Below are 22,863 nucleotides of genomic sequence, written 5' to 3'. Positions count from 1 at the left end.
CTTTGAGGTTTAGAAATGAAGGTTGTGACTTCTAACAGGGGAATTGCTAGCTTTCATATCCCTTACAAATGCCAAGAGAAATCCCTGTCTTCAGCCAGGATAATTTGCTGTTTGAAAATTTGTAGATTGCAAAAACCTGTCACCTGTCATCAAGAAGAAGAGAATGAACTCTGGGAATATTGTGGTGGGCCTCCTTGTTGTACACAGCAGTACGTGGGGAAGCCACATTGTCTGTTTGGTGGTTTGGAACCACAAAACTTGTGCCATTGAGTGGATGAAATCTTGGCTCCCAGAATGAACTTCAGGATGCACTGGGAAAAGAAAGATCTTCCTCCTCCAATGTGCAGCCCAGAGGCCATGCCTAGGCTTACTGAGAAGGCAGGGGAATGGCTGTGCATGAGGGGACAGGATACAGTGTGCTGCTTTTCCTTTTCATCGAGAGCACCCAATGCAGCTGTGTTTATGAATGTGTCATGAATGTAAAAAGAATAATTGCTTGAAAATAACATGGACTCTAAATATCCAGTATTTTACAATAAATTCTGTTATGACTGAATGCAAGATGGAAAGTTTTGTAACGGTAGGTCAGCTAATCGCAAATGACTCAGTGGCTTCTTTTTCCCAACAGTGAAGAGACTATTGAAAGACAATATTTTTAAAGTACTCATTGGCCCCTGCCTGACTATTAAATCACCCAATGAAGCATCTATTCAGCCTTGTTGGAGTGTCCAAAGCAGAGCCATCTGGGCGGATGCCTCCCCATGCTGCCTGAATCACCTTTCACACTCTACATCCGGTTTAATGAAGAGTGCTTAAGCTGAACTCAAAACACTGGGGCCTAGTGATCTTTGCCAGATATAAAAGCGACATTTGTTGGAGGACTCTTGACAGGAAATTACCATTCTCTGGGTTGACTCACACTTGTTGCTACTGCTGCCATTAGATCTAGACAAGAAGCCCTTTAAGCCTGTGAGACTTTGAGCAGATTATTGTTAAGGCCTTGCCCACAAATGTAAAATAAATTCAATTTCTTTTAGTATTATTTTAGAAAATGCAACATTAAATACGTCTTGCCATGAAGTGAAGGCTGAGGTTCTACAGCGAAAAGGATGGAGAATAATCTTTTTATCCTTATTCTCAACTCACCAACCAATTATAAATGGAAGTGAAAGGTTTCAATGTCCAAACAGCAAAATATTTTCCTTATGAACGTGGCTCTAACTTTACATTGTATTAGCTCCCACTTTTGCTGAATGCTGCAAATTAATGTTGCATGTTAGCCACTGCTTTAGGGCTTGCAAGTAACACATACCAGAAACTACTGAATTGCGGAGAGCTGGCTATAAATTGACTTCATAAAAATATGCTTAAATCTTATAAAATGGCATAATCAAAACTATTGATTAAATGCATCTTTATCACCCTTAATTTGACCCTTTTCTCCACAAATTGAGCCTTATTGAATCTGTTAATTGAGTAGAGTGAAACTTTGAAGCCCATCTAAGTGATTTTGGTACTTTTGGGAGTGGCATTTGGAGCCTTCAGAAAATGCTATTTGTAATTATCTCAAAAGAAGTTTAGACATCTGTTTCCTGTTGCATTCAATACATAATTGCTTCAATTACATGCTAACAGTCTCGAGGCTGTTCTTAAGCCATACAGTTGGGAACAATGACTCTTGCTGCATGGGTGGGATTTGGGCAGTATTTTTGTCTTTCTGTCATTACCAGCTGTTTGATGACAGAGTGGTTACTGAGGAGGGTGTTATTCTTACTGCATTGGTATAGCCATGGGTTTATAATGTGTATGTGCTGGAGGATTAAGAACTTTCCCCTTCTTTTTTTTTTCCCCAAAGTAGATGAGCCAGAACAACAAGAATGGACAGTAAAGCATGGGCTCTGTCTGAAAGAGGATTTCCTTGGCTCCCCCACTGCCAAAAACAGTTACTACTGTCTTCCAGAACTGCATCTAACAAATCCTGCTGCAGAGGTATATGAAGGGAAGACATGGTTTAGTGGAATTGTGGCATGCATTATTTTACAGAAAAACTGAGTAGTACTGCATGCTGCACCCTGGGAAGTTATATGAGACCACTGTATTCCCCAGAGCAGTTCAGGAGAGTCAGAGTACAAACAATTGCTTAAATTTCCTTTGACTATGGCCCAGTGTGCTGTGGGCCTCTGAGAAGTGCAGATCTGATCTACTGCTGAACAGCAGACTGTACTGCTGCAGCATTTTCTAGAGTGATTTGTTCTGTCCAGGCCATGGAAGTAAAACTATGATCTTCATAAATGCAGCTTAAAGGCAACAAAAATAAATAAATAAATAAATAGATTAACTTTTGTCTTTAAGGTAGGAGCTGCATGGTACAAAAGGAGGAACATTGCTGTACTACTTCTATGGCTCTCTGTCACCTGAGATCGACCGTTTGGAGATGGTTGTTTCACTTTGGAAGTGGCAAAGGAGAAAAGGTAAAATGAGGCTGTGTTTAGTGTGGCATCTAGGAGGGATTCTCAGATCTAGGTGATTGAGCTGGCAGCTGCTTGACTGAATCTCTCCCACCTGCTGTGAGATCAGGTTTGCACAGAAAGGCTGGAGAGGAGCTCCAGCTCCATCAGATTCCCTGCTCAGCACAACTGAAAGAACAGGACATTCACAGCCTCTGCAGACTACACCTGCCCTGCAGTCCTTGGATAACTCCTGTGCACAGGGCACCTGTCACAACAGAAACTAAAGAGATGATAACAGTTAATTCTGTGAGAGAGATGACAGGGAGGAGGTGAGGAAGGAATGATGCAGATCTATAATATCTTGAATGGTGAGAGTAGATAAACAGGGAATGAATATTCACTATTCATCACCCAAAAAACCCCAGGGCACCCAATGCAATCATGAGATAACAGACTTAAAAATAACAAGAGAATGAGTGTTTCACACAACCCCTGACAAAGTCTATATGTAAAAAAAAGCTCAAAGACAGGTTGCTGGAGAGTGGTTTGCTACAACAGACATCATTCCAACTGCTCCTTCCTACTCAATGTATCTCTAGGTTAGCTCTTGCCAAAGTCATCATAGCTATGCTGGTGAAACTACTTCTAAGACTTTTCCTCCACACATCTGTTTCTGGTCCTTGCTAGAGAAAGACCTTGATAACTGAACTTACAGTGTGATTCACTACAGCAACACATTAGGGTACTTACAGTTAAAGATGTGCATCTCTGTATGTTACCAGATATGCTGCAATTTCTCTGATTATCCCTCCTTCTAAAAGAGTAAGCGATGAAATTTACAAAGAAAAATTGCTGCAGCATGAACTAGTCTGTGCCTAAGGAAGAGGTAGAATTACATGAATGGAAATATTTTGGATAGCCTGAAAGAGGATTAAGATCTGTCCAGCCGGGGTGAACATTGCAGATAAAAGCTGTGCTCAGAAGCCAGTCAAGCCTACACAGCGGAGGTGGATCAGGTGTGACTTTGTGGAGGTGTTGTAACTCTCTGATAAACTCAGCATAGGTTGATAAGACCTCTCAGAGGCTTTTAGATAGAGGTGCTGCCTATTTTGTACCCTGGCAACTGGCACCTAAAACTGCAGAAGTAGATGAAATGAAGAACTGATGAAATAGAGGCTCGGTATAGATGTGTTTATGTACATACACACTAAACAGTCTCCTTCTATATGATGGTGGAATAGCATCAGAATATTGTATGCACTCCTTCACTATGGCTTAGGGAATTAGGTGGTAACACATCAATCTGTAGATAATTTTTCATTTGTCTTCCAGGCTCCTGGCCAGTAATCCAAGTCAAGAAATGAGCAATCAGGCCTGGAATTACAAGCAAGGAACTGTTCTGAGAATTATTCACAGATGGTAAGGGAAGAAAAAATTCAGATTAAGATCAAGGTTTGAACAGACTGTTCCTGTCATCAAAAAGAGTCTTAGCCATCAGTGGGAATTAGCCTGTAATGACAGATCCCCACCTGCACTTTTTGATGTAAAAAGTGTAAAGTAATGGTTAATAGTAAAGTATCTACATCTATGTGATTTCTTCCCCAGCACAGCCTCACTCCAAAGATTCCAAAGACAGAATCAAAACTCTCAAAGTAGCTGATAAAACCTGGAGTGTGTCTCTGTCTTCCATGGAAAGAAGTTGGATGTGATGTTCTTCAAGACCAAAATAGTTATTAATAGATCAGCTTAAACCCCACCATAACTACATGTCACCTGCTTTGGCTCAGACCCTTGTCTAGGACAAGGGCTCTCCCTGAATTCATGTTTGTAGAGCTCTTACCACACACACAGATCTTTTTTTTCAATTGGAGTTAATCCCTAGACACTGTCCTAAAGAGCATGGTAGAATAGTTGCTAAAGTTGAGCCAAAGTTCTATATTTGGCCAGAATGTAGATTATAACAAAGACTTCTTTTGAAAGTTATGGTCAATGCCTCCTTTTCCCAGCTGATTATACTCCCACAGCTCTGCACATTGCAGCCCCTTTGGTTTCAGTATAGTGGCAGCTGTTGATATATTCATTGTAAATTTGGCTTCCTATATTTTTGTTTTGCAACATCATGAGTTCTACTGCAACTCCTTGCAACATGTCCCCCTCACAAAGACCACTAGGAAAAGAACAGTTCCCAAACATCTTATTAGGGACATCTTACAAACTTTTTTTTTTGTTAAGTCACTAAGAGAGGACTTATTATCAGGGGAGGCATTTTAAAGATGCTAACTTAGCTTTAAAAATCTGTCAGCAAATTATATATCAAACTGTTAAAGATTTTTAGATAATTTTTCAAAAGTAAGGTTCCAGTTTGTAGCTCCTCTCAATACAGAACAGGCACATTGATAGAGTTTTGTTGGCTGTGTCCTGCTGTGTAATTCCATCTCAGTTTATAGGCAGCATGAGAAAGAACATGCCACACAGACATTGAAATTATTTTCCTTTAAACTGTGATCATTAAAGCATAGCTGTTCTTCGTATATGTTCAGGACAGTTCAAAGACTAGCAAGAGAGGAAAAAATTATCTGACATCTGCACTTCTAGTGACAGCCTACTACAGTATGAAAGATATTTGCCTGTGTTCAGTGTTTGCTACTGTTTGCATACAGCATGTTAGCCAGGATCCAAGTAAACTAAAAATGTGTTGATCTTGATTTGCTTTACTTCTTTCTTGAGATAACAGGGTAAGACCTATACGGAAAAATGGAGGGAAACAAACCCGTCCCAGGACACTGCACTTAAATGTTCATTCACTTTTCTGCTGAAGATGGAGCAGTTGCAAAAACCCTCAGACAAAGCTGTACACCTCATGTAGTCTGACAGACCAGGTACTACACAAATGGGTGAGAAATTATAGCTTGTCCTTTCCATAAGCCAGGGAGTCATTGTTGAGCTGCTCCAAATGAGCATACAGATCTCAAAAAGCTTTAGGGAGATCAATACCATGATTCTTATCTTACAGCTAGGGGAAATGAAGCATAAAAAGGAGAAACAGCTCCTCTAAGATCACATGGCAGACTGATGCCAAAGACCAAAATGAGATACAGCTTTCCTGTGCTTTGTTTCAAAGCACTACCAAATTCACATATTTGCCTCTGTTATGAAACAGTTGCAGTCCAGTGATGATATTAAGCATGGCAGTCCCTGATACACTTTTACAAATTTCCAGTAAAGGGTAAGTGGTGCCATGTGGGTGGAATACCCTGATGCCATCACCTCTTCCCTGTATCTGCCCTTTGCTAATCTTCTAGCAGAGAGCCCAGAGAGCAGCTGCCTACCCTGAGGAAGCACCAGCTGCATGAGGCACTAAAGCCCTCTGACAGTGGCACTGCTTTGGGACTCTTGCTAGATCTGATCTTCGCACCTAATCTGTGCTGGCTCCTACTGGCTCAATTTCGTGAGGTGGAAGGGTTACTGACATAATTTCTCAGCACTGTAGGAGACTATAGGATATAGATTAAACAACCCCTGCAGTGGTGTCCTGAAGTTATTTAAACTACATGCAGAACTTACTGTTTTGGCGAATTCCTAAACATGAGTATCCTCAAAAGCAGAGACCCACAAGAATTCATTAGGGTCTCTGCATCTTCAGCTAAATGAAAACACTTTTACTTCTTCTAGGGGGTCTCTTCCTGCTCCCAACACCTAAGAATCATACAACTAATTATATTCGTTTTCGCTTTAGCTGCTCCTTAAAACAGAAACACTTTCCATGATCCAGACCGCTGGATTTTAGAGTTAATAATTTGTATTGGCAATCTAAAGCTACTTCTGATCTCCACTAAAATGAAAAAATACCTAGGCAATATTGGAAAATAAAAAAATAGGAGCCATCAATATCTAGACATCTTATTGATTCAGACAGCTAATATGCTGAAAAATTTACAAACTGAATTATTTTAAATGTTATAACAACTATCATCAAGTAATAAATGCAGATTACCTGTGAAGAGCTCCTGTGGTAAGCTGAGTAGTGAAGTGGTCCAGAAATAGCAGTATCATGTGGTAAGGATGGATACTGACTCTGCATTGGATGGGGATGCTGGTTGCTATAGCTACCATAGTTGTAACTTCCTGTGTATCTAAAATACATCAAAAACTACTTTTAGTATGCACAATAATTTATTTCCACTAATCATTCCACAACTTTTATGAAACATAACATTGTTTTTGGTTGTTTGGTTTTTTTTAAGAGGAGGATGATATTTTAAATCTTTTTCACAAATATATTTTCCAGCTCAGATGGGAAGCAGATGCCACTAGTGAAAGTGTGTATCCAGCACAACATCAAATAGAGAGACCCAGCATGTTTCTGTGGCTAATTTTAAACTGCAGACTCAGCTCTGCACTTTCTGAGGAGAAAGTGTCTTTCCTTTTTATTGTTATCTAATGCCATGTTCCCAGTAAATTGTTATCCAGGCTGAGGAAGTATGGTAAGCCCTGACTTGAAGAACTGCAATGAGTTCAGCTATCTCCTTGCACTGCAGTCAGATGTTCCTTTTTTGGGAGGGAGAAAAGTGAATTAGTTTGAATCAATGTTCAGCTTTAGAACAGCCAGATCAGTAATGGAGTGGGATGCGAAGTCAGAGAACCTGTCTAATTTCTTTGTTGAATCCCAACCTCCTCCCTGGGCAAAGGAGGGAGCAGTTTCCTTAGCTACTGGGTCAGTGCTGGCCATCATTGTTTGGACCATTCACTAGCAGAAGATGCATGGACACTTTCTGCAATTTCCCAATTTTTGTGAACATCTGATCTTTTCAGAAAAGTTGATTCACCTAGATTAAAATGTTTCCTCAAATCACCATAAACCAACACCAGAGGCAAGACATTCCTGCAGAAACAATGAATTCTCGTATATACACACACACACACACATATATATATATAACATAGACACTGCCTTACTGTTGTCTGTTCTATGTCTTGAATACTCTTAGCTCCTGTACCTCTGTGCTGCTCTATTTCTGCCTCCACCTAACAGTCATATTTCTAGATAAGAGAGACATTCCCTTTATCCAGGTTTTCCCAGTAAGGCCTTAGCAGTGACATTCAAACTGGTATCTAAACCTAATCACATTTAAGATGGAAGAAGATGCAGAGTTCAAATTAATATCAACTGATATCCTTTGGCACTTCTGCAAAGTTAGTGAGTTTGCAACAAGACTGAGGAACACAGTAAAATCTCTTGAACCTCTGGCATCATAGTAGCACCTGGGAATTTGCTAATCTTGCTATATTGTTTATTCCTTCTCCATCAATTAGTTTATGATTGTTTTTTTAGTTATGTATGTCTGTGAGTTATGCACTGAATCAAATGAAAAAACAGAGAGCTTTTGCAAGTGTCTGAAGCTTTTCCAGATGAAATAGTGTTACATAAATTTATACCGGTAATTATTTTAATTGAGAGCCTTGAGCAAATTTTGGTGATGGAGAATATTAGATTATTATGGTGATACTGTGTCTGTGTCTTCAAACTGTGGACATTTTTTCATCTGCAGGTTAACAGTAGTCATTAAATCACTGAGGTTGGAAGGGACTTGTGGAGTTTATTTAGTCTAAGCCCCCTACTCAAAGCAGGGTCCACGAGAGCAGCCTGCCCAGGATTGTGTCCAGCTGGCATCTGTACATCAGCAAGGATGGAGACTCCATAGCTTTTCTGGGAAACCTGCCCCAGTGTTTGGTCCCACTTACGGTAAAACAAGTTTTTTGTTCATTTATGTTTAAACAGAATTTCCTGTACTTCTAATTGTGCTTGTCCTGTCATTAAATACCACTGAAAAGAACCTGTCTCTGTCTTCTTTACATCCCCCAGCAGGTATTTATACACTTTGATAAGACCCTCCCTGAGCCCTCTCTGCTTGATGCTCAGTAACCTCAGCTCTCTCAGCCTCTCTTTGTATGACAGATAGTCCAGTCCCACAATCATCATCAAAGTGGCCCTTTTCTGGACTTACTCCAGTATGCCTGGGTCTGTCTGGTACTGGGAAGCACAGAATTGGATCCAGATGTGGTCTCAGCAATGCTGAGTGAAAAGAGAAGGATCACCTCTCCTGACACATGGTTGTTCTCTAGGCACATCTAGCTTTTTCAAACATGGCACAGGAAAATAGAAATCAGAGAAGGAATCTGCTTAAGCCTTCCCTTTTAGAAAATATCCACCAGGCCTACTGTGGCTTTGAATAGAATTAAATGAGATTATAAAACTAAGACATAATATAATTATAGAATAACAACAACAACCAAAGAATTATGATACCAGCATCTTTGCAATACAGACTTAACTACATCAAGAAACAGCTTTTACTGTACTAAAAAAAAAAATAATAATAAAAAAAATCACCTAAGCAGGAGTTCATCCAAATCCCACCAAAAACACACTGAAAAAACCCAAGCCACTGGGAAGTGCCTTACCCATGTTCTTCTCTGTGGGGATAAACAGGTATCCGGTGTGTGACGGATGATGAAGGTACGTGAGGGCTCCTCATGCAGGACAGCTGTTGGGAATTCTCAGCAGGTGACCCAGCAGCTGTTGTCACAGTGTAGGTGAGTGACCATGTGTAGGATTGCATGGCCCCTGCAGACAGAGAGAAGCCAAAGGAACACAATTAACACGGGCTGTCATCCACAGAGGTGCCGTGCCTTGAGACAATTACAGGAAAACAAGTGGACAGGCAACAATCATGGAAAGTGCATGGATCAAAGTGAACAGACCAGTCGTATCTGAGGCATGAGCATCAATACATATAGATCATTTGGACTGTGCAAGGATCCAGAAGAATGAAACGTATCTGGAATGGCTCACACTGTGGACTTCCAGTGTGGTGTTGAAATAATTTTTCAGAAAAAACCAATACATTGGAATAGGACTTAGAAATGGAAGAACACCAGTGCTAAGATTTCTCAGGCATGATGCACCAAACCCTGAGCTCTCTCTCACATGGAAAGGGCTGCTGGCCTGCTCAGCTCTGAGGCCTGGACTGAGACAGGAAGTATGATCAGTACAGTGAAGGATTAGAAAAAAATAAATGTTATGCAAATAAATATCTTGAATCCTTTTGCAGTTTGTACCTGCTCCATTCAACTAGGTACGAGCCCTTGTAGTGGGAACACTACAAAGATCCCCAAATTACGACAAGTAGATAGACAGAAATAGCCTAGTCATTTCCTTCCTGCAAATAACATTTCTTTCTTTTTTTTAGTGGCAACAGAGACTGGACTTAATTTATTCTTGTCATGTAGAGCATTTGTGGGAAGAGCAAAGCAAAGAAGTGGGTTTTCCATTTTGCTTAGAAGGTGCTGAGTTTTTTAATCATCCTGATCCCTTCCAGGCAGGAACTCCAGTTTCATGAGCCAGCTGCTGAGAAACCTTTGTCCTTTGCACACACCCCTTTTGCTCAGGAGGTTGACAGATCTATTGTTCCAGTATAACATAGTTCTTGCTGGAGGTCATGACCATACTGGCTGAGATTACCCTGCAAATGAGGACCAGAACACTGAATTTAACCCAATGAGGACACTGGTTTGGGGGGCTCTGGGCACTCGTGACTCCTTTTCTTTGGCTAAAAGGAATTGCAGGAGGTGACTTGTTTTTTTTCAATATGGATTCTAGGACTTCCTGTAGCATGAAAGGGTTTAATTCAGAGGGGGAAGTGATTGTATTCTCAGGTCTGTGTCCACTCCATGGCTTTGGGAAATGGAAAGCCTATTTCAAATAGTATGCATAATTTTCTTCAGGTGTGTGTGATTTTATTTGGCAAAATCAGGCAATTTTTTTTTTTTGGTGGTAAATGTTTAATTCTGCAACTGAGTGAAGGCATTCTGAGCTTTACAAGGTAAGTCCTGCTCGAAATACTTCAGCAAGGTGTGATTTGGTGCTCTTGCAATAGAAATCCTTGGATGTGTTATGGCCAAGAGTATTTCTGATAGGTCTGTTTTCACACACCTGCTTTTTCTGCCACTGACTCCTGAAATTTCTATCTTCATCTCCTCCCAATGCAAAGGACACTGACATCCCCAAGACCCCAAGAAGAAAAGCTAGCTCCTGTTGCCATGGACAAATAAACATTCATGGTTCCTTGAACTGGGAAAATGTTTATGGAAATCTGCCTTTGCTAAAAATACAGTTTAGGTGGAAGGGACCAGAAGCACTTATACAGTTACCAAATAGTTTCATTTGAAAACAAAAGAGTTTTGAAAATATCAACAACTTGTCTACAGCATATTTTAATGAAACATTTCAATTTCAAAAGGTCAACATATTTTCCCAAAGTTATCTTCCAAAAGAAAATTTGCAGCTTTCTTTCAAAACAGGCCTAAGTGTGAAAGGCAAAAACAAAGAGAAAAGAAAGGACAACAAAGAGGGTGAAAAACCCCAAATAATTATTTTTAGGTAACATTGTTTGGGGTTTTTTTCCTACTTTTTCACTTCACTAAAAAAAAAAAAAAGTTTTACTTCGATCTGATTTTATTTTTTCCAAGAAGAAAATTGACCATTGATCCAAAAAATGTCATGACCTTCCTAGCTGTAATAAGAAGCTGTAATAACAGAGCCAAGAGATCCTTTGCATTTTATCAAATATAGTGATTTGAGTGGCCTTAGACATTGTGACAATCTCCTTTTCTTTTTTCAAAAAATAGTGGGGATCTTATCATATGATGAAAATGAGTGAGTCCAGGACAGCAACTTGTTTCATGTGCTCCCTGTGGGAAGTCACACTCTTTGGATGAGAGATGCCACTCCTGGTATTCAAATCTAACTGGCAGCCACCTCAGTTAAACTTTAAAATACATGGTTGGAGGGTAACAGGTTTTGTGCTTGTCCAGATGTCACAGAAACAAACGTAGAAAACAGGTCTTTCACCAAGAGAGCTGTGAATATCTTTGTTTAATTCTTCTGACCAAGAACTGTCTGAGGTACTACAAGATAGTACCTCACACAGCTGCTTGAGGGAATATTCCCTTTCTTTGCAGGTTATGTTTTAGGAACAAAAGTATGTTGGGTTCTACTCTGGATTTACAGAATGACAGAAAGCAGTGCAAGTATTTTTTACGGAATGTTCTGGGGAACAAACAGTTGCCTCATTTCTCTTTGCCTTTGTGGAAAGGATGTATTATTTTCAGTATTTTCTAATTACAGAGACAGGGAGGAAGGATGGAAGATGACAACAGATTTGCAGACTGTGAGTAAGTACATATGAGGTCAGTCAGGATACTGCCAGTGTTGTGGTGGGTGGAAAAGGAGGAATGAGTGAAGTGTGAAAGGTTTTCATAGTTAGCTTTCTAATACCTGCCTAGGTCCCAGTCCTTTATGATTAATTTCCTCAGCTGCTTGCAGAATTGAACTCCAAGAGATGAAGTCTCTTTTAGATATGTCTGAACCCAACTGAACTGCTTTTTTGAAATAAGCAAAAACAATAGTTATTGAGCAACAATTTGCTCTGCTTTGTGTTCTGAACATGCAGGGTTTGATTAAAATAGGGAAATTCATTTATTATCACTCTTTTTTTTCTTTTCTCTTAAAAAAAAAAGTTATTTTGAGGATACTGAGAGGCCGTCTGATCTGTAGGGAAGCCAAATATAAATGGAAATGCTATTAGTCCTACAAGAGCCCTATTGTCATTGATGCCATCACCTACACAAGTGCAGAAAAAAACCCAGAAGATGCTTCATGATGCTGCATTTTATGTCTGCTTTAGGCTGGAGGCAAATGACCACCAAGACACGGTGAGACACTCCCAGCACTGTGCATTATTTCTGATAGCCAGCAGCACTGTCAGCCTCAAGCAGTCAGAAATCCAGAGTCAGACCCCCATTCTGTCCCAACTCAACAAACAGATCACTTTACCTATAAAGCCTTAGAAAAACACAAGCCTTTCCATTTGAAGGGAAAAATTGCCTTTTGAAATTGAAACCTTGGGTTTTGCACTCTGCAGCTATGAGAATTAAACTCTGGTTGTTGAGCAAGAGCTGATATTCTCAAATACTCATATGAGTCCAGGAGCTGAAGCTTTAGGAAAAGAACCAAAAATTTGTTCTACTCATACACACAAATATGAGAAGTACTAGATCTATGCCAGTATTCCCAGAACTTTAATACTGAGCCCAGACTTGGAAGAACAGTGACTTTTAATGACCATTGCTGACCTGAGGACTTATTTCATGCATAGATTTCTTAAAACTGAACAGCAAACTCCGTAGTTTACTGAGATATTAGAAACTAAAAATTCAGAGTTCATTTTGGGTCGTCTAAAAATGACTGCATTGGCAAATGAATAATCAGAGCTTTAAGAGGGGCTTTAAGAGAGAACAGCATAGTCAGCCATATAGCTATCACTTTTATTACAATACTGTTGCAGTTTGAACAATCATTAATCTGGCCATTGTGATTTAGAAAGGATGGAGGCTAATTAGCCTTTTAACTGTCCAGTAACCTAACAAAAAGTTTTAAATAAAATGTTAGTGGTACCATGACAGATGCCACAGAGTGTGATACATAGGATTTACCTTTCTTTTGCTCAGTATCATGTCATTGCAACAGTTTAATTTGCTGGTTTTGAACTGACCACTGGCTGAAGGCAAAAAGCTTAAAAAACAAGTTTAATAGTTAACTTTTATTGCTAATGTCACAAGTAAGAAAGAGTTAATGATGCCCTAAATTAGGAAACTGAGAGCTAATAGTGACCAATGGAACTAGTTCTCAAGATCTGCAAAGCATTTGTGGAATTTTACATTTACCTCATAAAAAACACGTAAGAAAATCAATAGTGTGATCTTTCCAGAACAGAGGTTCCTGCTTCAAAATAATCTATTTAATGCCACTGATCTGTTTGTAAAGTAGTTTGAGTATGTGTAATACATCTTCAGCACCCCTATTTTAAAGTGTAGCAATTTCCTCTAGCTGAGACACATTTGTTATTTTGTGTTGCTTTATGTGAATAAGCGCTGCATTCCACGGTGTAATGGTTAGCAAACTAAAACTAGTCCATCTACGTGATGAACATGGGAAACAGAGGAATTACTAATTGCTCAAATTAAGAAACATATTCATATTTAATGTTAACCAGAGCATTACTTGCATTGGCAAATTTGGCTTGGCAAGACAAAAATGATTTTCACAGTCTCAAAAGTAAGACTGCACCAGACAAGTCCAATTCAACTAAATGAAAGCTTTTAAAAAAACTAAAAATGAAAAGCTGAGGAAAAATAACTAAAATAATCAGAAATAGGTTTCCTGCCTAAAAATTTCTAGTATGGGAATAACTGTGGTCTTTCAGTACCTGAAGGGAAGGGGACTTCTTACAAGGACCTTTAGTGACAGGACAAGGGCAAATGGCCTTTGGTTAACTGCTATATGGCAGTCACGTGGAGTTACAGTATCTGCAGCCCAAATACAAGTCCCTCAGACCTCCATTCCAGTCAATGGCCCTGCAGAACACACAATTCCCTTCTTTTCAGTCCTTAATTTCTGTGTACAGCCCTGCATCATACTAAGGTCTGTTCCTGGCATCACAACCATCCCACAATGTCTACAGGTCAAATTCCACAGAATATCAATGTTTCAACAAGAGTCAAAGATCCTCCCCACCTCCACTGACACCTGGACTGAAGCTGTGTGGTCACCTACCCTGTTTAGGAATTATTTGTCTCTTGTCTATCTGTCCTGAGGGGTAATAACTTCTTATTTCCCTCCTAACTATTGTATTGCCTCCAACAGTGAAAAATCTCAAGTTGTGATGTAGGGACAAATATTTTTAAATCTCTTTCCAGCACAACATGCATTGTGCTTCCCTGTGGCGCCTTTGAAAACATGAAAAACATTTTTCAGAAAGATTTATTAGTTCTTAGCCACTGCCAAATTCTCTAGTGTGGTAAATCATCACTTTATGACATTCTTTCAAGAAGATTTTGTAACTTTTCTAGTACATCACAAAAGCGATAGTTTCCACATTCTGATTGTACATCCTTTTCAATGAGGAGCAGCAAAGCTGGAATTTCACTGCCTGAAATGCCTTCTGAAAGTCACTCACTTTTCTGCCTTTCTTTCCATGAATTAAGAGAATGCTGTCTGTTGATCATACAGACAGACTGTCCTGGGATGAGTTTTGCTCTAGAGCAAAAAGAGGATGTCAGCCATTTATACAGCCCAAACAAGGAGCTAGTTTTATGCTTATTGTTTTCTGTCAATTCTACCCAAAAGTTTAATTTGTCCCTTAAGTGCAATTTTTTTTAGTTTGTGGGCCCACCAGAATACAACAACCTTATCTGTTGCCATAATAGAGTATAACACTGAAAACAGGCTTCAAACATATAATTCCTAATCTCTAACATTGATTGATGAAAGTTATCAGCAAAGTGTAGAAGATTTCCAATTGCACAGCTATTTAAACATATTTGGGTGTTAAACATGTTGAAAGATATCCGTCTCCCACTTTACCAGCTAGGAATTCCTGAACCGCTAGTGATTTGGGATTTTGCAAACCTCACAAAAATGGAAACATTTGGCACACTTCCTTCAGGCAAATAAAACATCCAAACATCAGATCTTCTTCCTGGTAGACTGCACATCATGTGTGGATACAGTGAGAACAGATTTCTGTCTTGGGAAGGCTTCTCATATAGTGCAATGCAGTACTTCATGTTCTAAGGCTAAATTTTAGGAGATTTTTAGCACAAAAGCCACCTTCAAGCAGATTTATCTGTCTGAAGCCAACCTACCTGTAGTAGCTGTTATGCCACCATACTCTGGGGACTGGTTGCTGATGGGTGATGGGGCAGAGGGCATTTCCACAGAGGTGGCAGATTTAGCTGGGGAGAACGGCGCTGGGGATGGAGTTGGAGCAGCTGGTTCACTCAGAATAATTTCTTCTCGTATTTCTGCTGCAGAATGAGAGAAAACCCATCAAACATAGCTAAAGGTAGAGTCAAGGAACACTGAGAAACTTAAGAAAAAAAATAATGCAGGCAGTTAGGTTCTGTAGAGTGTATTTCAAGAAATACAGAGCAGGAACCACAAATCTTTGAAAGAAGTACTTCTATAATATTCACCATTACAACCTTCAGTGTATTTTCAGAGGAGCTCTTCAAGGAATGTGCTATTTTTTCTGTTGCATAGGCAGGAAACTGGTACATGGGCAGCTCAAGTGTTAGGCTCCTATAATGTACTATTACATGTCTAAAATTAGGAGTTGAGTCTGAGCTAGGCATTCCTACACCTTCTAGAGACATTGGAAAGAAACAGGAATTTCCAGAGCATTCCTGTGGCTTTGGGCCATGATTTTCTTTCTTTGTTGACTACAAAAGGAGGATATTCTGGATAGTTTTAGCTGCTAAAGGTATGTGGAAAATATGCAAGAATAAGCAACTTGTTTGTCAAAAACCCAAGAGGCTATGGCAGGGCAATGAATTAAATTCAAGTCTTTCACCATACAGAAGATAGCACCCTAATCACTGAAATGCTTTTCTTACCATAAGTCTACAGGGTGATAAATTAAACCGCAGCTAAAATGGAGAATGAAACTTTCAAAGGTGACAGAGAGGCTTAATTTGCCGAATTTAACGGGCAATGCAAGTAAGGAAGATCACTGAGAACCTCTCATTACAAGGGGTTGCCCAGAGTGGAAAAAACTAAAAGCAATTCCTGCTTGCTTCTATTCTGGCAGGGCAGTGTGGAGTGGAGCAGGACTCAACATATCCTCAGTACAGGCACTCAGAATCTAAGTGTACCAGAAACAACAGCTCTGCCATTTGTCTTTTCTCACTCCTGCTATCTCTTCCTCTTATTTAGACTGGTACAAATCCGCTGATATCAGTGAACTTATTAACACTCAGCCCACTGAAATTCATGGTGGCTTAGAAAGATTAACCAAGATAAGAGGTTCAGTACAAAAAATTTTTTACTGAAACACCAAGTGCTTAGGAATGGGGCTTCAGACATCCAGAGTGATGCTGTGAAACAAGCAGTTCTCTTTCAGAATGTATTAACCAGGGATACCTCCCAAATTATTTATTTCACATGACAATAGAAGTAAAAACCACTTTGCTCACAGATAATCCTCTGCAGGTTAGATAAGGATAAGGTTATCTCCTAACATAAAAATAGAGAAACCAGTGGAATAAAACAACAAATAATGAATAAAAGAACAGACTCACCTGTGCTTCCTTCTCCCTTCATTGCCCTCATTAGCTCATTAGCTTTCTCCTGACAATGGAGTGATTCTAGCAGATACAATACGTAGTCATCGAACATCAAGTGAATAAGGTGAAAAGACCCTGGTAATAAAGTGAACAAACAAAAAAGCCATTGACTGTCTCAATACACCCATTAAACCAATCATTACGGCACCCACACAAACAGCCCTGAATAAGGCTGCCTCCATGTACTGAAATATCTCTCCTACTCAAGGTAAGAGAGGTCAGAGTAAAACCAGGGAGTAGCAAACTGTTCATTCCTGGATTTATACAGGCTTCTATGACCAGTTGTGGTTTAGAGTGCAAGAAGACTACCTAACTGAGAGCTGGAACTTGAAGGATTCCTCTCCTCCTATATTAGCACTGAATGTTAGTTTGGGCAGCTGCACTACAGTAGAATTGTTCCCTATTGTCTAAAAGACATATCATTTTCTGTCAGAAGTAGAAACTCAAAGTGGCTGCCTTAGTGACACATCCTGTTTTGAATTTTCTGAACTGCCTGCACAGAAAGGGAGTTGCTTCCCGTGATTTATAAAGAATACCTATCAGGGATGGTGAAGAAATGTTTGCCCTAGATCACAAATCACAAGAAAAAAGAAAGGTGTGTAAGAAGAGACCACAGATGCATTTTGGGGGAGGGGGGAAAGTAAGAGGAGAAAAACATCAGAGATGGGACATTTTGCAGTGCCCTCCTGAAAGAACAAACCCCCATCTGCAGGAGAACACTGATAAGTATCAAGATGGATTATTTTGTTCAATTTATGCAATAGACCCCATGACATCAAACACCTGTTATAGTTCCAGACAGGACCCATACCATGAGTTTGACTTTTTAAAGCCCTTTTGTTCACTTAGATGTGCATAGAGTATTTAACACATGCTCATTTAAGTCACTAAGTAATTCTGACAAGTACAGGTACTGCGAGGTTAAAATAATAGCTCATCCAGCAGCTAGCTTAAAGAGAAAAGCCAGCATTGGAGATAGAGACCAACTACTGCCAGACAAAAGCCCCCCCAAAAACACATCATGTGGAGGTATTCCATTGGAAATTCCATTATTGCATTTGAGGAGAAATACTTTCATGGGAAAAAGATCAAAAAAGTTTCAAATTCCATCGAATTTCATAATGACTGGTTTCTTCACAGGAAAGTTAGGTTTATCTTGATGTATTAACTTTTATCACAATGAAGCATAACTACCCCTACTCCAACTTCTGTACTCAAACACGCTGCTGTAGGGCAGAAGTGGTTTGAAAGACCCAATACTCTTATTCAATTCTAGCTGGCAGTTCAGCTTTCAGGATGACTCTGAGCACATTCTTTTCTTTGTGACCCCGATGGTCTTTGTGTTTCATTCTCTCCCTCCACGCTTGCATGGTTTTGTTGTTACTGATATGAGCTGGGTGCACACCCTGGGAGGTGAAGATGTGCCCCTGTGCTCTTGGGCAAGGCAGCACAGAAACAGGACACACCTGACTGCAACACCTTTGCTATGAGGAGGAAATCTCTGGCTGATGGTGAACCTGAAGTGTCCAGTTCTTCATTTGTTTCATGTGACTAAGCAGATCAAAATGGTAACAGGTTCCCCCAGACTTTCAAGGGTAAAAAAGTGGGGATGTTCACTTAACTAGGGCAGAGAACTTGTTTTTAAAAACCCTTTGTGCTCAAAGTCTTGTTAAATAAAGTCCTATTTGATTTAACAGTGCAATAGACAGAAGACATGGCTGAGCAGCTTGTTACTCACCTAGGATTTCCCCAGTGGAAACTTAGATTTTCAAGAATCTCCACAAAATGCTCACTCTTCTCCTGACTACAGGTTTTCAGTGCAAAATTCCTATTGACTCTAATGTACTTACTACTAATAAGTAACTTCAAGGTAAGAAAAACAGGCTAAAATGCTGGCAAACTTCATGTAGTGGTATAAAGCTCAGGGTATTTACTATTTTCCATCAAACTCCTTATTCAGCCCTCATTTAAAAAAAAAAAAGTGAAGTTGCTTGTAGTTTCATAAAAATATTTGGAAGTGTGAACTCTAAACACTAAATGCTAACAAGCAAAAAAACAAGAACCCAAGATCTGCTATTTTTAAAAATGTCTTTGTTTTTGGGGGGTCTAATACTTTATTTTGAATACTTGGGGTTGGCAATACTGAATGCAGCATTTAAAAACACTCCAGTGCCCTTGTCACTCTTTTGAATTTCTCTCTTCCTCTCCTATTATTTCTCCCACTGTGTATTTTTAAGCTCTGCATAGAGTTTTTGAGCCCAGAATTTGCGTGAAAGACACCAGAGAAACAAAGTTTTGGTACTGAATGCAATGAATGCAATATTCTTACATTTTTAAATAAGTCAAATGAAATGTGAGCTATAGAGTGAAACTGATATCAGGGCATGCATTTCAGCCTCACAGAGAATGGCAATTCAGCACAATGTACCATAATTAATTCTGTGTTTGCAAGCTACTGTTTCTCGCATAAAATGGTTGGGTTTTTCAAGTCTATATTTAAGTACAGATGTGGATCCAGTTGTAGCCAGAAAATCAATCACTTCTTTAGAAAGAGGTAAGAAGTCATTCAAGAGACTGTAGTTACAACAAAAAATAGCATTTGGCTCTAATTTTCAGGGGTTAACGGAAATCATGGCAATGCCTAGCTAAGACACAGTAAGTATCAGCATCTATTAAGAGATACAGCAATCATGTGTAAGTAGCAAAACAACAGTGAGATTTCCAGATCTGGAGAAAATCATGGAGTTTCTATTACTAATTAGCTACTTTATACACTGGGTGCATTACCCAAACATAGCCACCAACTGTGCCTTTGATATGCATAAGCAGGAAAGAGAGAGGCAGGGAGGGAGGGAGGCAGGCAGAGAGAAAAAGAGAGGGAGCAAGAAAGAAAGCAGGTTTTTTGGTTTTTTTTCTGCCAGAGATTGTTTCAACCTGCCTGTGTCACCATGCTTAAAAGCTCTGCAGATCAAATCTTTGTGCCAGTCACTCCAGTGCCAGGTACTACCACTTCCTTCAATCAGATTTTGGAATCATCTATTTCAAAGGTAAAAATATATTTTCCTGTACATAGTAAAGATCCCACTAGCTAACACATTATTTCACTTAAAAAAAATTACGCTGTGAGCATCTGAGTCTATATATTGTTTGAGGTGGAAAAAATAATTAACAATCAGTCCACTGAAACAGTTCCCAATGCAGTAAAAATGCAAAACATTTTATCTAAGTTAAGAACAAAAGTGTATATATATGTAAATATTTAGAAGAGTAAATCACTCATTGTTTCTCTCCATAGAACTCACTTAACTGATATATAAGTCTGAAAAGCTAGAAAGAATTGTATAAATTAAGAGCAAAAAAGTTTCTGCCATCTAGCTCTGAGCTTTTTACATTCAGGGGTTATTCTTTTGGATCTTGTACAACTCTAATTCATGAACAATATGTCAAGTGGCTTTGCAGTGAAAGAATAGCATGGTTAATGTAGATTATTATAAATTTGTGTCTGTGGCTAAATAGAGTTTATTACACTTCTGATATTCAAAACTTCAGGGCTCCTCCTGCTTCCACAAGCATTGCACCTGAACAGGTTTGTGTATTTTGCTGAGAATTGTAATCACCTTGGGGTGATCATGCTCACTATCCTGATTCCATTTTAAAATGGAAATAAAAGTAACTTCAGATTAAAATAGAAACATATTTTAGAAATAAATATTATATGTATTATAAATATATAAAACATATTAAAAATATCTTATCTCAATGACAGTATTCAAATTTATGCTATTAGATGGTTCTAAAAGCATAAAGGACATCAAGGCTCAGCCTGCAGAAAACCTTGCAGTTGTTCAATACCCATATAATACAATTATATATTTATGCAATGCAATACCCATAAAAATGAGTAATTTATTTATTTATATGGGTATTTAATGTAATACCCATATAAAATCATTCTTTATTGATCTTTATAGAAACATATTCAAATGAATGTGCATTTATAAAAAGCATCTCTCAAGCACAGTCTGGTCCCAAGTGCCTGAAAGTTCACACTCATGGCACACCAGTCGAGTCATTCTTGCTTTCAGCTGATTTTAATCTGAACAGTTTGTATCAGTGGACAAAGCCCCCTTTCAAACAGTGTAGAAAAGCAACATGATTTTTCATTTAAAAAATAAAAATCTATTTTTTAATCCTGACTGACTTCTTAAGAAATGGAAGAGACTTTCCAGGTGACAGAAGCACACTCACTTTGCAAAGACCGGTTTCAAATGCTATGTCCTTTAAGAGGAGAGCTGGCAAAGTGCTTCACTGGAGAGCTTTTCATCCACTTCAGCACAAAGTCATCTTTCTTGGCTCAACTCGTGGCCAGAGTGGTTTGGGTAAGCAGGCTCACTTTGCACTGAAGTGCATTAGGGAATGCTCCTGTAGTGGGCTCCCCCAACTGCCCTGTGACTGATCCCTGCAGCTCCTGACAGCAAACACAAGGAAGCAGCAACATTTTCATCTCCCCTGTCTGCAGACAGACATCTGTCTGAGCATTATTTCCAAATGTCAAAAGCCCAACCTATTTCTTAATAGAGCACTGGACACCTGAAAACTGGTTATGTTTTCCCTTAAGATGTACATCACCAGCTAGGATACAGATTATTTTTTTTGTTTTTTGGACTGTGGCATGCAATTATTAGAACAAAATCCAAGTACCAAAGCTGGGTGCGCTGTGCAAAGTCATGTCCCGAATCACTCGAGTGCCAAAACAGGACCACATCAGGAGAAACTGCTGAGCTACTTTCTTCAAAGAGCCTTGTCTCTTGGCAGCTACCTGCAAGAAGAGAGATGTGTCTGACATGGAGACACTTTTATTTCTACCAGCAAGACAGCTGAATGATGCATATATCCATCTTCTCTTTTTATACTGAAAAACTACTTACCACCACCTCCACATTAAAATATACACTACAAATTAAAAAGCCCAAACTCAAAATGGCCTTAGACAGAAATCCACCTTAAAACCGTGGACAACCTTCAGAAAGAGGAAACAGTAAAGTATTATTCAAGACTGGATCTCCTTTATACATGATAAAAGGACTGCAAAGAAATTTGATCTGATCTTCATCTTAGCCTAATTACTAGCATGTTCCTTCTTGCCTCCTACTCAAGAAAGCAATTTCTAATCAATAACGTTTGATCTACACTATAAATTTATATTATTATTTCAAATGAGGTTTAATATTGAATATGAAGTTTTTTGTTCTTTCTCGTTTTTATTTTTGTGAATTCACTTAGTCATTTTACTAGGAAAAATACTTTCCAGAAATCACAATTTAGGCATTAACTCTTCAAAAATGTATTTATTATAGCCATATGTGAGTTACCCAATCAACTGTTAAAATTAATTTATTAAAATTCATGTCAAGTTCTTCATTAAAATTAACAACTCTGGCCTGAATTTCAAATTGCATTCTACTGACTAAGTTCCTCAAAACAATCAAAGTATTTAAAGTAATCTGGAGAATTATCTGTTTTCTGTATGGCTATTTTGCAGCAGACAGAGAGGCAGCATATTTTGATTTGTTTTGGTTTTACTTTTGAGTTCTAACAACTGGAACGAAGAATTCTATCAGAACATCCTACTACTAAAAAGTAAAAGAAGTTAAAATAGTAATTTATGTATTTTCATGCTCTGTGTAGAAATATGGTGATGCCAGATCACTTTTGAAAGTACGTTTTAAAGTTTTGTTAGTAGGTTTCTGCATGCACTTTAATTAAAATAAAATACAAGTCCTTGGTATTCCATATCAGGTCAAAAAGAACATAAACGTGTCCTTTACTGAATGGTAATGTAGACTTTCATCCTTACATTTGACTGTATATAAATTAGCTAGCTTAAATATCCTTTTCATTAAAACCTTAAAAGGCCAAGTTACGTTTTTCTTTGCACTGTACCATTAGGAAGACTGAATTCATCTCTCCATATCCCTGAAATACTGACTTGATTGGAAACCTCAACCCCATTCACTTTTGAATACCATCTTTTGGAATAAAATAAATAAGAGCAGAATAAAGCCAAATCCTGAATGTGAGCAATTCTCCAGGAAAACCGGTGAGATTTTTCCCACTACTGCTTTAATCCTGCTCATTACCAACTCCTTTTTTTTTTTTTTAAATTATT

The 22,863-nt window shown here is 38.8% G+C and overlaps 1 protein-coding gene across 1 annotated transcript in view; it reads right to left on the bottom strand.

Annotated features, from left to right (window-relative positions):
- Nucleotides 1-22,863, bottom strand: part of LOC131573196 (transcription factor RFX4-like) — a 53,660-nt gene that overhangs the window by 2,596 nt on the left and 28,201 nt on the right. The window contains exons 11-15 of the mRNA XM_058826917.1: nucleotides 21,396-21,513; nucleotides 16,650-16,769; nucleotides 15,216-15,377; nucleotides 8,913-9,075; nucleotides 6,445-6,583 (exon numbers count right to left, since the gene is read on the bottom strand). Of these exons, the coding sequence (XP_058682900.1) occupies nucleotides 6,445-6,583; nucleotides 8,913-9,075; nucleotides 15,216-15,377; nucleotides 16,650-16,769; nucleotides 21,396-21,513 (702 nt within the window). The remainder of the gene's footprint in view (nucleotides 1-6,444; nucleotides 6,584-8,912; nucleotides 9,076-15,215; nucleotides 15,378-16,649; nucleotides 16,770-21,395; nucleotides 21,514-22,863) is intronic.

The sequence above is a fragment of the Poecile atricapillus genome, chromosome Z, assembly GCF_030490865.1.
Source record: "Poecile atricapillus isolate bPoeAtr1 chromosome Z, bPoeAtr1.hap1, whole genome shotgun sequence".
Lineage (NCBI taxonomy): Eukaryota > Metazoa > Chordata > Aves > Passeriformes > Paridae > Poecile > Poecile atricapillus.
Note: the sequence above shows the minus strand (reverse complement) of the source record. Positions and strands in the feature narration are given on the sequence as shown.